At 43.3% G+C, this 12812-nt stretch overlaps 1 protein-coding gene across 9 annotated transcripts in view; it reads left to right on the forward strand.

Moving 5' to 3' along the window:
- Positions 1-11674, forward strand: part of lifra (LIF receptor subunit alpha a) — a 198072-nt gene extending 186398 nt beyond the window's left edge. For all 9 annotated transcript variants that reach the window (XM_043703114.2, XM_087975105.1, XM_087975062.1 and 6 more), the window contains 4 exons: positions 3446-3601; positions 5343-5436; positions 6886-6961; positions 10656-11674. In XM_043703114.2, coding sequence (XP_043559049.2) covers positions 3446-3601; positions 5343-5436; positions 6886-6961; positions 10656-11315 — 986 coding nt within the window. In that variant the 3' untranslated portion in view covers positions 11316-11674. The remainder of the gene's footprint in view (positions 1-3445; positions 3602-5342; positions 5437-6885; positions 6962-10655) is intronic.
- The last annotated feature ends 1138 nt before the right edge of the window (positions 11675-12812 follow it).

A 12812-nucleotide genomic window follows, 5' to 3' on the forward strand; every position in this document is an offset into this window, starting at 1 on the left:
CTGAAGAAAGGGATTAGGGGAGCTAAGAGAGGGCATGAAAAATCTTTGGCGGATTGGATCAAGGATAACCCAAAGGCATTTTATGCGTATGTGAAAAACATGAGAATGACGAGAACGAGGGTAGGTCCGACCAAGGACAGTAGTGGGAGACTGTGTATTGAGTCGGAAGAAATAGGAGAGGTCTTGAATGAGTACTTTTCTTCAGTATTTATGAACGAGAGGGACCGTATTGTTGAAGAGGAGAGTGTGAAATGGACTGATAAGCTAGTGGAGATACTTGTTAGGAAGGAAGATGTGTTGGACATTTTGAACAACTTGAGGATAGACAAGTCCCCCGGGCCTGACGGGATATATCCTAGGATTATGTGGGAAGCAAGAGAGGAATTTGCAGTACCGTTGGCAATGATCTTTTCGTCTTCACTGTCAACGGGGGTGGTACCAGGGGACTGGAGAGTGGCGAATGTTGTGCCCCTGTTCAAAAAAGGGAATAGGGATAACCCCAGGAATTACAGGCCAGTTAGTCTTACTTCGGTGGTAGGCAAAGTAATGGAAAGGGTACTGAGGAATAGGATTTATGAGTATCTGGAAAGACACTGCTTGATTAGGGACAGCCAGCACGGATTTGTGAGGGGTAGGTCTTGCCTTACAAGTCTTATTGAATTCATTGAGGAGGTGACCAAGCATGTGGATGAGGGTAGAGCAGTGGATGCAGTATACATGGATTTTAGTAAGGCATTTGATAAGGTTCCCCATGGTGGGCTTATGCGGAAAGTCAGGAGGCATGGGATAGAGGGCAATTTGGCCAATTGGATAAACAATTGGCTAACCGGTCGAAGTCAGAGAGTGGTGGTAGATGGCAAATATTCAGCCTGGAGCCCAGTTACAAGTGGAGTTCCGCAGGGATCAGTTCTGGGTCCTCTGCTGTTTGTAATTTTTATTAATGACTTGGATGAGGGAGTCGATGGGTGGGTGGGTCAGTAAATTTGCAGATGATACGAAGATTGGTGGAGTTGTGGATAGTGAGGAGGGCTGTTGTCGGCTGCAAAGAGACTTCGATATGATGCAGAGCTGGGCTGAGGAGTGGCAGATGGAGTTCAACCCTGCCAAGTGTGAGGTTGTCCATTTTGGAAGGACAAATAAGAATGCGGAATACAGGGTTAACGGTAGGGTTCTTAGTAAGGTGGAGGAGCAGAGGGATCTTGGGGTCTATGTTCATAGATCTTTGAAAGTTGCCACTCAGGTGGATAGAGCTTGTAAGAAGGCCTATGGTGTATTAGCGTTCATTAGCAGAGGGAGTGAATTCAAGAGTCGTGAAGTGATGTTGCAACTGTACAGGACTTTGGTTAGGCCACATTTGGAGTACTGTGTACAGTTCTGGTCACCTCACTTTAGGAAAGATGTGGAAGCTTTGGAGAGGGTGCAGAGAAGATTTACCAGGATGTTGCCTGGAATGGAGAATAGGTCGTACGAGGATAGGTTGAGAGTGCTAGGCCTTTTCTCGTTGGAACGGCAAAGGATGTGGGGTGACTTTATAGAGGTTTATAAGATGATCAGAGGAATAGATAGAGTAGACAGTCAGAAACTTTTTCCCCGGGTGCAACAGAGTGTTACAAGGGGACATAAATTTAAGGTGAAGGGTGGAAGGTATAGGGGAGATGTCAGGGGTGGGTTCTTTACTCAGAGAGTGGTGGGGGCATGGAATGCACTGCCTGTGGGAGTGGTAGAGTCAGAATCTTTGGTGACCTTTAAGCGGCAATTGGATAGGTACATGGATGGGTGCTTAAGCTAGGACATATGTTCGGCACAACATCTTGGGCCGAAGGGCCTGTTCTGTGCTGTATTGTTCTGTGTTCTATGTTCTAATTTTTTCGCCAGCCAGCAGTCTGTCAATCTAGCCCTTAAAGATTTTGAAGCATGTTTTGGGAAGCTGCCCTCAGTTTTTAACCTTTTAAGCTGTGGCATCAAGAGCTTAATAAATATAAGCTTGGTGCAGCCCTAACATTAACAATAGTTTCAAGCAATCAATTGGGTTTTTAATGTAACTCCATTACATTTTCTAGAAGCGACACATTCATAATCACAGTCCTGCTCAAAACAAAGGGAATATATTCAAGCATTGTGTGACTTTTTGTCAGATTCTGGGAGATTTGGGAGCCTATATTTGATTAGATTAGATTACATTACATTACAATATGGAAACAGGCCCTTCGGCCCAACAAGTCCACACCGACCCGCCGAAGCGCAACCCACCCATACCCCCACATTTACCCCTTACCTAACACTATGGGCAATTTAGCCTGGCCAATTCACCTGACCTGCACATCTTTGGATTGTGGGAGGAAACCGGAGCACCCGGAGGAAACCCACGCGGACACGGGGAGAATGTGCAAACTCCACACAGTCAGTCGCCTGAGGCGGGAATTGAACCCGGGTCTCTGGCGCTGTGAGGCAGCAGTGGTTAACCACTGTGGCACCGTGCTGCCCACGTTGATTTCCCTGTTGATTTCTCCATGGCTATGCTTCTGCCAGTCAGAGTTGACTAACCAATCAGCATCCTTTTCTCATGGACCGTAAATCATAGAATCCCTGCAGTGCGGAAAAATGCCCATCAAGTCTGCACTGAAGAGCATCCCACCCAAGTACAGTCTCCTACCCTATCCCTGTCACCCTGCAATTACTATGGCTAATCCATTTAGCCTGTACATCTCCCGACACTGAGGCAATTTAGCGTAGCTAAAGATATTTTTGTTTTATACATCTGGTCTCAATACAAATTCGCAATGCATTTCACAGAATCTCAGGCAAGCCAGTCCTATTTGTTGCTGTATGACTTGTGTGTTATGTTTTGTCGAATTTTCTTTACCTGGAGATTTGGAAAGGCGGCACTTTGCACTTCTGCTACGGCTAGGGTTAGCTGTCAGTTGTAGTTCTGATAGTCTGGCCTGTGTGTCTGGTTCACTGCTAACCTGACAGTCTTCAATATTTCGGCTACTGGGGGAGTGCAAACTCGTTTGTTAAGTGGAGAAGGCTACAGATAGATTTGATTTGTTCAGAATTGTGAAGGTTTTGATAGAATGAATCCGTGAGAAACTTTTTTGTAGCAGAAAGGTTCATAACCAGAGGACGCAGACTGAAAACAAAAAACTGTGGGGGGTGGAAGGGGAGGCGAGTAATTTTTTAACACAATGCATTATTGTAATCTTGAATGCATTGCTCGAAAGGCCAATAGAACCAGATTCAGTCATAACCTGCAGAAAGCCATTGGATAAATACGCAGCAGAAACTACCCTAGCTCTAAGAAAAGAACAGGGAAATGGAGCTAATTGGTGATGACTCTTTCAAAGAGCCAATGTGTAAACAGTGGGTTGAATGGCCTGTTGTGCTGTTATCCCGTCAGCACCGTTACGTTAGTGTTTCTGATTTTCTACTTCCTTAATTGCAATAGATAATCTACTGCCAAAGATCATAAATGATTCTAATGCACGGACGTTCAAGATCGGGGGCCTTGAGCCTGGGACGACATACACTGTGGCACTGCGTGCCTACACCAGAGGAGGGGATAGTCCCAGCAGAGACGTCACAGTGACTACACCAAACAGCCGTAAGTCTATCCATGAAGAATTCTCCTCCAGTGTTTCTCAGTGCATCATATTAGAAATTCTGTCAGATGTTATGTGACTTGTGCTCATTTTTTGAGCTGTCAGTTTTTGTGAAATATTATTTTTGTGACCTGAGGATTGAAGTATTCCCACAGTGTTATTATAATCGGCTCCAGCCAGTGCATTCGGTTAGCTCCCAGAATGAGCAGAGTCACTGGAGGGAGAAATGCAGTTTCACAGTTTTGCAATTGAAGAATGCACTGATTGTTAATTGCTTAGCTTTGTCTTCATCCTGATGATGTAACATAAGCAAAGTGTAGAATAATGTAAAATATTCCTTTTAATTGTAGATTTATGATAATTTAGTTCCCTCATGCAAATCATTAATATAAATTAATATCAGTTTTTCAGATGAGACACAGCTGGGTAAGAGGGTGAGTTGAGGGGAATGCAGAGATGCTTTCGTGTGATTTGGGCAAATTGAGTGAATAGGCAAATACATGGCAGATGAGGGTTAATATGAATCAATGATAGTCTCTTCCTTGAGAGTGAAAACAAAAAGGCAGATGGCTGTGAATTGAGCGAGAGGAATGGGAACCAAGACCTGGATGTTCTCATACACCAGTTGCTGAAAGTAATGGTATATCTGCCTTCATTGTGGCAGGATTCAAGTACAGACACAGGGATGTCTTGCCGCGACTGTACAGGGCCTTGGTGAAACTACAGCTGGAATATTGTGTGCTGTTATGGTCTCCTTATCTGAGGAAGGTGCTCTTCCAAATGAGGGAGGGAAGCAAAGGTTTACCAAACTAATTCCTGGGATGTTTGTGCTGAGGTTTGAGGAGAGGTTGAATTGGTGCAGGATCTTGATCAGATGGGCCAATGGGCTGAGGAGTGGCAGATGGAGTTTAATTCAGATAAATGCGAGGTGCTGTATTTTGGGAAAGCAAATCGGAGCAGGACTTATACAGTTAATGGTAAGGTCCTAGGGAGTGTTGCTGAGCGAAGCGACCTTGGAGTGCAGGTTCATAGTTCCTTGAAAGTGGAACCGCAGGTAGATTGGATAGTAAAGAAGGCGTTTGTATCCTTTCCTTTATTGCTTCGTGTCGAGTACAGGAGTTGGGAGGTCATGTTATGGCGGTACAGGACATTGGCTAGGCCACTGTTGGAATGCTGCATGCAATTTTGGTCTCCTTCCTATTGGAAGGATTTTGGGAAATTTGAAAGAGTTTAGAAAAGATTTACAAGGGTGTTGCCAGAGTTGGAGGATTTGAGCTATAAGGAGAGGCTGAATAGGTTGGGGCTGTTTTTCCTCAAGCGTCGGAGACTGAGGGGTGTGACCTTATAGAAGTTTATAAAATGATGAGGGGCTTGGATAGGATAAATAGACAAAGTCTTTTCCCTGGGATTGGGGTGGGGATGGGGTCCAGATCTAGAGGGCATAAGTGTAGGGTGAGAGAGGAAAGATAGAAAAGGGATCTAAAGGGCAACTTTTTCACACAGCAGTGGTACATGTATGGATTGAGCTGCCAGAGGAAGTGGTGGAGGCTGGTACAATTACTGTATTTAAAAGGCACCTGGATGGGTATGTGAATAGGAAGGGTTTAAAGGGATAAGGATCAAGTGCTGGCAAATGGGACTAGATTAGGTTTGGATAACTGTTAGGCATGGATGAGTCAGACCAAAGGATCTGTTTCTGTGGTGTACATCTCACTGACTCTGTTTATTTTCTCCCCTTTTTAGCCCTTGCTGTGATTCTTGGGATTACTTTGCCCCTTGTGGGAGTTATAACACTGGGAGTCATCCTCAGTATCTTCTGTTACCGAAAACAAGAATGGTAAGTTCTGTTTTGATGATCAGCCTCTTTTTAATTTTGACCAATCTTCTGCTCCCCTGTAGCAAATTCTAAGATCAGCTGATTGATCTTCCAATCTGCTCCTATTCTTTCCCAGGAAATTCCCTGGAATTCCTCTCCTCCGTCAATTTTTACTGCTTGATGGCACCTCCCCACTACCTGGTTTACATGTCCTTGCTTCTGGGCTTTTTGGCAGAGGTTTCTTCCACTGGACTTGTATTGGGCTAGTATTGGTCTCATGGCCGAACATGCAATCTGGGTCTGTCATGGAGTTGGAGTAGGTTCCTCAGCAAAAACAGTGATGATGTTTCAAACATTGCAGGCATAGATCAGAGGCTGGACGAGGGCAACATAACCTACACCCTGCATTCGTAAAATGAGGGTGTGATTATCTGCATTCTATAGTGCATTGAGTATACGAGTTGGGAAGTCATGTTGCGACTGTACAGGACACTGATTCGGCCACTTTTGGAATATTGTGTTCCATTCTGGACTCCCTGCTATAGGAAGAATGTTGTGAAACTTGAAGGGGTTCAGAAAAGATTCCCAAGGATGTTGCCAGGGTTGGAGGGTTTGTGCGATAGGAAGAAGCTGAATAGACTGGGCTATTTTCCCTGGAGCATCGGAGGCTGACCTTTAGAGAGGTTTATAAAATCTTTGAGGGGCATTGATAGGGTGAATAGCGAAGGCCATTTCTCCAGGGTGGAGGAGTCCAAAGCTAGAGATTTAAATTGGGGGGAAAGATTTAAAAGGGACCTAAGGGGCAACTTTTTCATACAGAGGGTGGTGTGTGTATTGAAGTGGTGGAAGCTGGTACAACAACAGCATTCAAAAGACATCTGAGCTGGTATATGAATAGGAAAGGTTTAGAGGCATATTGGTCATTTCCTGGCAAATGGGATTAGATGAATTTAGGATATCTGGTTGGCATGGATGAGTTGGACAGAAGGATCTGTTTCCATGCTGTACAACTCTGTCTCTATAGATGGAGGTGGTGGAGGCATTGGTGGTAATTGTCATTAGACTAGAAGTCTGAGATGCAGACTAACGTTCTGGGGACATGGGTTTGAATTCTATTTTGCAGATGAGTTCTGAATTTAAAAAAAATAAATTTGGAATTAAAGCTACCCTGCTGGTGATTCTGTAATCATTGATGGTTATAAATCCTCGTCTTATCCATTTTGGCTGTTTAGCCACAACAATTTGGCTGATAAATAATTGCCCTGATAAGTGGCCGAGAGAGCTGACTAATTCAAAGGAAACTAGGGATTGACAACAGATGGCCAGCCTTGACAGCAGCATCTACTTCTTGTACAAGAAGGAAAAGAATTTCCGCTCATGCCTTGACCTGGCTGGGAGTATGAACTTTGGGGAGTCATGGCAGTCAAAGCTCTGAACTATTGACTGTTTCCTTACGCTCATCTTTTTCAGGATCAAAGAGACATTTTATCCTGATATTCCCGATCCAAACAACAGCAAAGTTCTTCAGGATGGAACCTTCCTTCAGGTATATTTGAACTAAAACCTGGGGAAAGGGAACGTTTGGTATCCCTGTGTGTGTGTGTGTGTGTGTGTGGTGGAAGGAATATATATTTCTTTCTTTGGATAAGCACATGGATGATTATGGGATAGTGTAGGAGGATGAGCTGAGAATAGTTCACAGGTCGGCGCAACATTGAGGGCTGAAGGGCCTGTTCTGTGCTGTATTGTTCTATGTTCTAATGCAGATATGTTGTGGTGTCTGCATACATGTGCATAGGGTTGTATTTGTGGGAACATGCCAGACGTTTATAAAATCTTTGTGCAACCTCAGACTGCAGTAATGTTTTATGACAGAACAAGCCATGAACTGTAGATATAGCACCTACAAGAGCAGGCTGGAGACTGGGAGTACAGCAGAGAGTAACTCCCTTCCTTGTACACCATATACAAAAGACATGAACTGCAATAGTTCTAACAAGGCAGCTTCCTGAGGACAAGTAAATATCATAGAATCCCTACAGTGCAGATAGGCCATTCAGCCCATCTAGTCTGCACTGACCCTTCAAGACCTTAACACCCTATTCCCGTAATCCCATATGTACCATCGTTAACTCACCTAGCCTACATACTATGGGACAATTTAGTATAGCAAATCCACCTGACCTGCCCATCTTTGGGCTGGAGGAAGGAACTGGAAGCCCCATGCAGACATAGGGAGAATGGGCAAACTCCATGCAGTCAGTCACCCAAAGCTTGAATTGAACCGGAGTTATTGGCACTGTGAGACAGCAGCGCTAATCACTGTGCCACCCTATAGGGATGGAAAATCAGTGCAGGCCCAACTGATATGGGTTACATGTCTGAATGAATTAGTAACAAAAAGCAGGAGTGTGATGGTAGACTCCTCATTTGCCTGGATGAGTGCAGCTCAAGCAGTGCCCCAAGAAGCTTGATACCATGCAGAACAGAGCAGCTGTAAACAGTAATTTCCTTCATCATTTATACACAGTAGCAGCAGTGTATACCATCGACAAGAAATACTGCAGCAACTCATTGAGGTTCCTTTGACAACCCCTTCCAAACCCGCAGTGTCTCTCACCTAGAAAAGCAGGGGCAGCAGGTAAATGACAGTACCTCCACATCTGCAAGCTCTCTTCCAAGTCGTACACCATCTAACTTTGAAATATAATTGATAAAAATCTTGGAACACCCTAATGCCATTCAGGATCTGTGGACATGCATTCCAAAGTTCATCCATTCCTTTAAACTCAGTATTTGTGGGAACATGCTGGACGTCAGACATTTATTGTGAATTCCATTTTGTTTGGTACAACTTTAAAAATGAAACAGTTGTCCTGAATCCCTGGGATGACTGTCATTACTCTGACACTGATTTACCATCTGGTATCTGTTTCCAGTCCACTTGTGTTCAGTTGCTCTCAATTTAGTAAAATGGGTAATCTCTTAATTTTGAATGTTTCCTTTTATTTCACAGGATTACAAAATTGTAACAGCCCAGAATTAGGCCATTTGGCCCATCATGTGTGTTCTGGCTCTCTCGCTTTCTATTTGTAACTATACAAGTTGTTCCTTTTCAAATAACTGTCCATCTTCCTTCTGAATATCTCAATTGAACTGCCTGCCATCACTTCCTCTATCAGTTTATTTCAGACCCTGACTAGTCACTGTGGGAGAAGTTTTTCCTCATTGCATTTGCTGGTCTTACTAATTATTTTAAATTTTTGCCCTCTGATTCTTGCTCCTTCCACAAATAGGAACATTTTCTCCCTATTCTCTTGGTCCAGATTCCTCATGATTTTGAAAACTTCAACCAGATCTCCCCTCAGCTCTATCTCCTCCGAAGAAAACAGATCCAACTTTTCAGATCTGTCTTCATAACTGAAATTCCTCAACATTGGATGCTTTATTAATTGCTCATGCAATTTGTCCTGCTGTCTTTAATATGGGCAGAAATGCCCAAGTGCATTAGGTCCTGCATGCACTTTTAAGAGTTCTTCATTTGGTACTGTCTCTCCATGTCGTCCTGCAAAACTATATACTTTTCACTTTGAACTTCATTTGCCACGATTCTGTCCGTTTCATTAGCCTGTCTCTTTCCTTTTGAAGTTCTACACTCTCATTTACAGTGCTTCCAAGTTTTATCCATTTGCAAATTTTGAAGTTTTGCAGTTTACACCAAGATCTCTATCATTAATCAATAAGGAAAAGCATTGGGTCACAGCATGACCATGGGGCAGTGTATTACAAATCTTCCCCAAACCCGAAAGACATTAATCACCAATTGCTATCTTTGTCCTAGCTTTGCCCTTTCACATAACTGTACTTAATATAACTGAATTATCGTTATGACTGTAGGGATGGTTCCCCATAAGGCTTAGGAGCAGAAGTAGACCATTCAGCCCATCAAAACTGCTTTGCCATTTAGTGAGGCCATGATTATCCTCAACTCCACTTTCTCACCAATATCCCATAATCTTTGATTCTTTTACTGATTAAATATTCATCTCCTCCACCTTGAATGTTTTTAACAGCCCAGCCTACAGAGCCCTCTACAGTAAGGGATTCCAAAGATTGACAACCCTCTGAGAGAAGAAATTCCTCCTCATCTCTGTCTGAAATGGATGACTCCTTGCTCTGAGAGTATGCCCACCATCTGCCCAGCTATATTTCCCAAAATTAAAGCTATAATTGCACTCTCATTGAGTTTGCCATAGATTGACTGAAGATCTGATGAATACCCTTTAGAGATCTGTGCTTTTACACCTCACCAGGGGCATTTAAGGATTTGGGAATAGGTGCTGGCCCAGCTAGTGATGCTCACATGTTGAGAACAAATAAAAATTAATATAATTCGTTAAGTTTTCTCATAATGTATTTTGAATGTATAGGCTTCAACATAACTCCTTTTTTTTTTGATACATCATTCAATTTTTTTTTGAATAGTTTGGTTTTTCTCAAGTTTGAAAGTATTTTAAATCAATTTTAACATATCAAACAACAAAATTTGAAGAACAGCTCTTGATTAATTTTGTAAGTTAATTTATAGTTTGCTTCTTAGGCATCCAAAGTCATTAAATCTTAGTTGTACGAGAGTTTCATAAAAACCTGTGCAGATTATGTCAGAGGATGTGCAGGCAAAGGGGTGTTTGTCTACCCATATATACGCATGTCTGTATGTGTCTTTGTCGAGAAGTGGGATCAGCAGAAATCAGATATTTTTCTCAATTTTATACTATCTGCCATTCTGTCAGTGTCAGGAGCCTGGATCATCCTTGCTAGGGTATAAGCTGAACTTGGTCTTACCCCAGGCTTGTTGATAGGGATCTATACCCAAGGCTGTGATTCTCTCCTCAAATGACAACGGGTGCCTGGCTGGACAAATGCAGGAAGCTTATGAGTCCTGAGTGTGTTGTATGTTTTTAACCCAGTTTCTGAGCAATGGGGTTTGTGGTTTCTAAGCTCTGACCTGTGGCAGAGACTGTCCAGAGGTGGGTGAATAGGCTGTTTCCTAGAAGAGATTGCTTCTGTTCTACATGGGAGAAGACTAGCTCCCATGTCTAAGAGATGCAATGGCACTAGCTTTGGTGACATTCATGGGGGTGGATTTTATAACATCAGATACCCACTGATTAAGGTATAAACATCGGAAACTAGAGACAAATGGTCATTTTCTAAAATTGTTTTGCTTTTTATTTTAGGGAGTCAACTCATGCAAAACTCTGGAACCAAAAGATTGTACACCCAATGAGGTGCAGGTTGTCGAAGAGAAGCAGATTGGTTTTGACGTTGAGAAGGAGGTTGAAGTGGCTGATGAGACTGAGGTAGTTCCTGAGGATATTTCTGATACTGAGAACCAGAATCAAGGTGTCTTATCGTACAGTCCGCGTAGTGCACCTGTTGGGAATTCAGGGAAGATTAACCCAGCGTTTGAGGCAATGGCCTCTCCATCCATCTATCCCAGTGAGGTAACGTATACAAGCATACGAGGTCCTGGCTACCAGCAACAAGAGGCCAGGGACGACGAGGTGGAGGTGATTGTCAAGTCAGGCTATCAACCTCAGATCCATGGAGCCATCGATCTTCCACCAGTCAGGGAGCAGACTGAGGTGCAGGAACTAATGCCTCGTGTTAATGGCTATCAGCCACAGGCCCACCGCCAATCCTGGAGCCAAGATTCTGGAGAGTTTCCACCGCCTGAGACTGATTCCATTGGCAGCCCAACTTCCATCAACTCCCAAGCATTCCTGATTCCAGAGAGGATGCTGGGAGAGGATCACAGTTTAAGACCTGGTGTGAAAACATGGTCCCTGCCCTTTTTCCAGAATTCCAGAATGACTTTTGACTCCAACGACAGCTGATGAGAGACATTGGGCAAGAAAAGGTTTGGATACAAGGGGAAGTGCATCCAAACCTTTATCATCAGTTTGTGTCTCATGTTTGCTCATTGTGAATTCCCTGCACCTTGTCCTGGGAAGCTAACACTACAATGACTGGGAATGTGGCAGCCTACTCGATTTAGATTGGGAACAACAAGCAACTTGTCTTGTCTTTATTATATTAACGTCTTCTCATAGTTTAGAGGCTGAAACTAAATGAAAGGTCAAATTGCAGAAAGCTACCAATGAGGCGAGAATTTGTAGTAACAGTTAAGCTCTCTGAGCCACAGTTGGCATATTCCTGAGGAGAATACAGTCTGACTGCTGTTCCTGTCACTGTATATGCTCAAGGAGCTGAATGGCCTATCTCTTGCTCCTCTCTGGGAAATATCATTTCATGCTGCAGTTACACAGTTTATTAGCTGAAGATAATTGAGGCACAACCACCACAATGACAATGCTATTATATTTTAATAAAATATGATTGGACTCAATTGGTGCAGATGGTTCTAACTGTGGAATCCTACCATGAGTGATTGCTGGCTTATATCATAAAAGACTCTTGTCCAAGGCACCTGATAAGCTCTGATTTTGCCTCTTGCAGAGAGGATTAACGAGATTGGACAGATTCTGTCTGGAACAAGGCCAATTGAGAAAGTTGTCCTTCTGAATTTCAGACATACATGAGCTCTGATCATGGCAGTACGAGCCTCCGTCTTTACTCTCGCCACCCTGGTGGATCTGCATTGATTACCCTGGCTTTGTTTCAAATTGACTTGGTGGGTTGACAAAGTTTAAGTGCTGATAAGAATTGGGCTGACTACCTGTGGCTCACTACCTCACACAGCTTTTGATTCCAGACAGCCAGAACCTTCCTCAGGTGACTGAAGCTCTCGCCTGGCAGTGTCCTTTCATTAGCAGCTGAATGACTTGCCCTGAAGAAAAGTTGTGATGGATTGGAAACACTTGGCTTCTTCCTCCACAGAGGCTGTCACACCTGCTGAGTTTGTTTAGCACTTTTTTTATTTTCAATTTCCAATATCTACAGTATTTTGCTTTTATCCCTCCTTCCTAACTCCCAAAACAAACACAACAAATCTGCCCCATACCCTTCCTCAGGCAGCTGGACCTTGCTTTTCACAAAAACTCAATCCACTGCACAGAAGTGGCTTAAATAAAACCGTCCAACAAGCAGGGACATAGATTCGCACTCAACCAGGGAGGAATGGAGCCCTGTCGCTGTAAATAGTCTGTTTGCAAAAGTTTGCACCATGGTCTGTATTAACTGAGTGCTCACAGCCTTAAACACTACATCTGCTTGACTGCGTTTGGCCATCAGAAGATGTGATTACTTTAATTCTACCTGTAATGTGCTTTATCAAAACCTATTGCTTCATATGCAATGAATTGCTTTGAAGCGTTGACAGTTAATGTGGCTAAATGTAGCATGAGCATTGTTTGTGTGGTTCTGTTTAAATA

The sequence above is a fragment of the Chiloscyllium plagiosum genome, unplaced genomic scaffold, assembly GCF_037043375.1.
Source record: "Chiloscyllium plagiosum isolate Xiang-an unplaced genomic scaffold, Cpla_swu_hap1 HiC_scaffold_2, whole genome shotgun sequence".
NCBI classification, from domain to species: Eukaryota; Metazoa; Chordata; class Chondrichthyes; order Orectolobiformes; family Hemiscylliidae; genus Chiloscyllium; species Chiloscyllium plagiosum.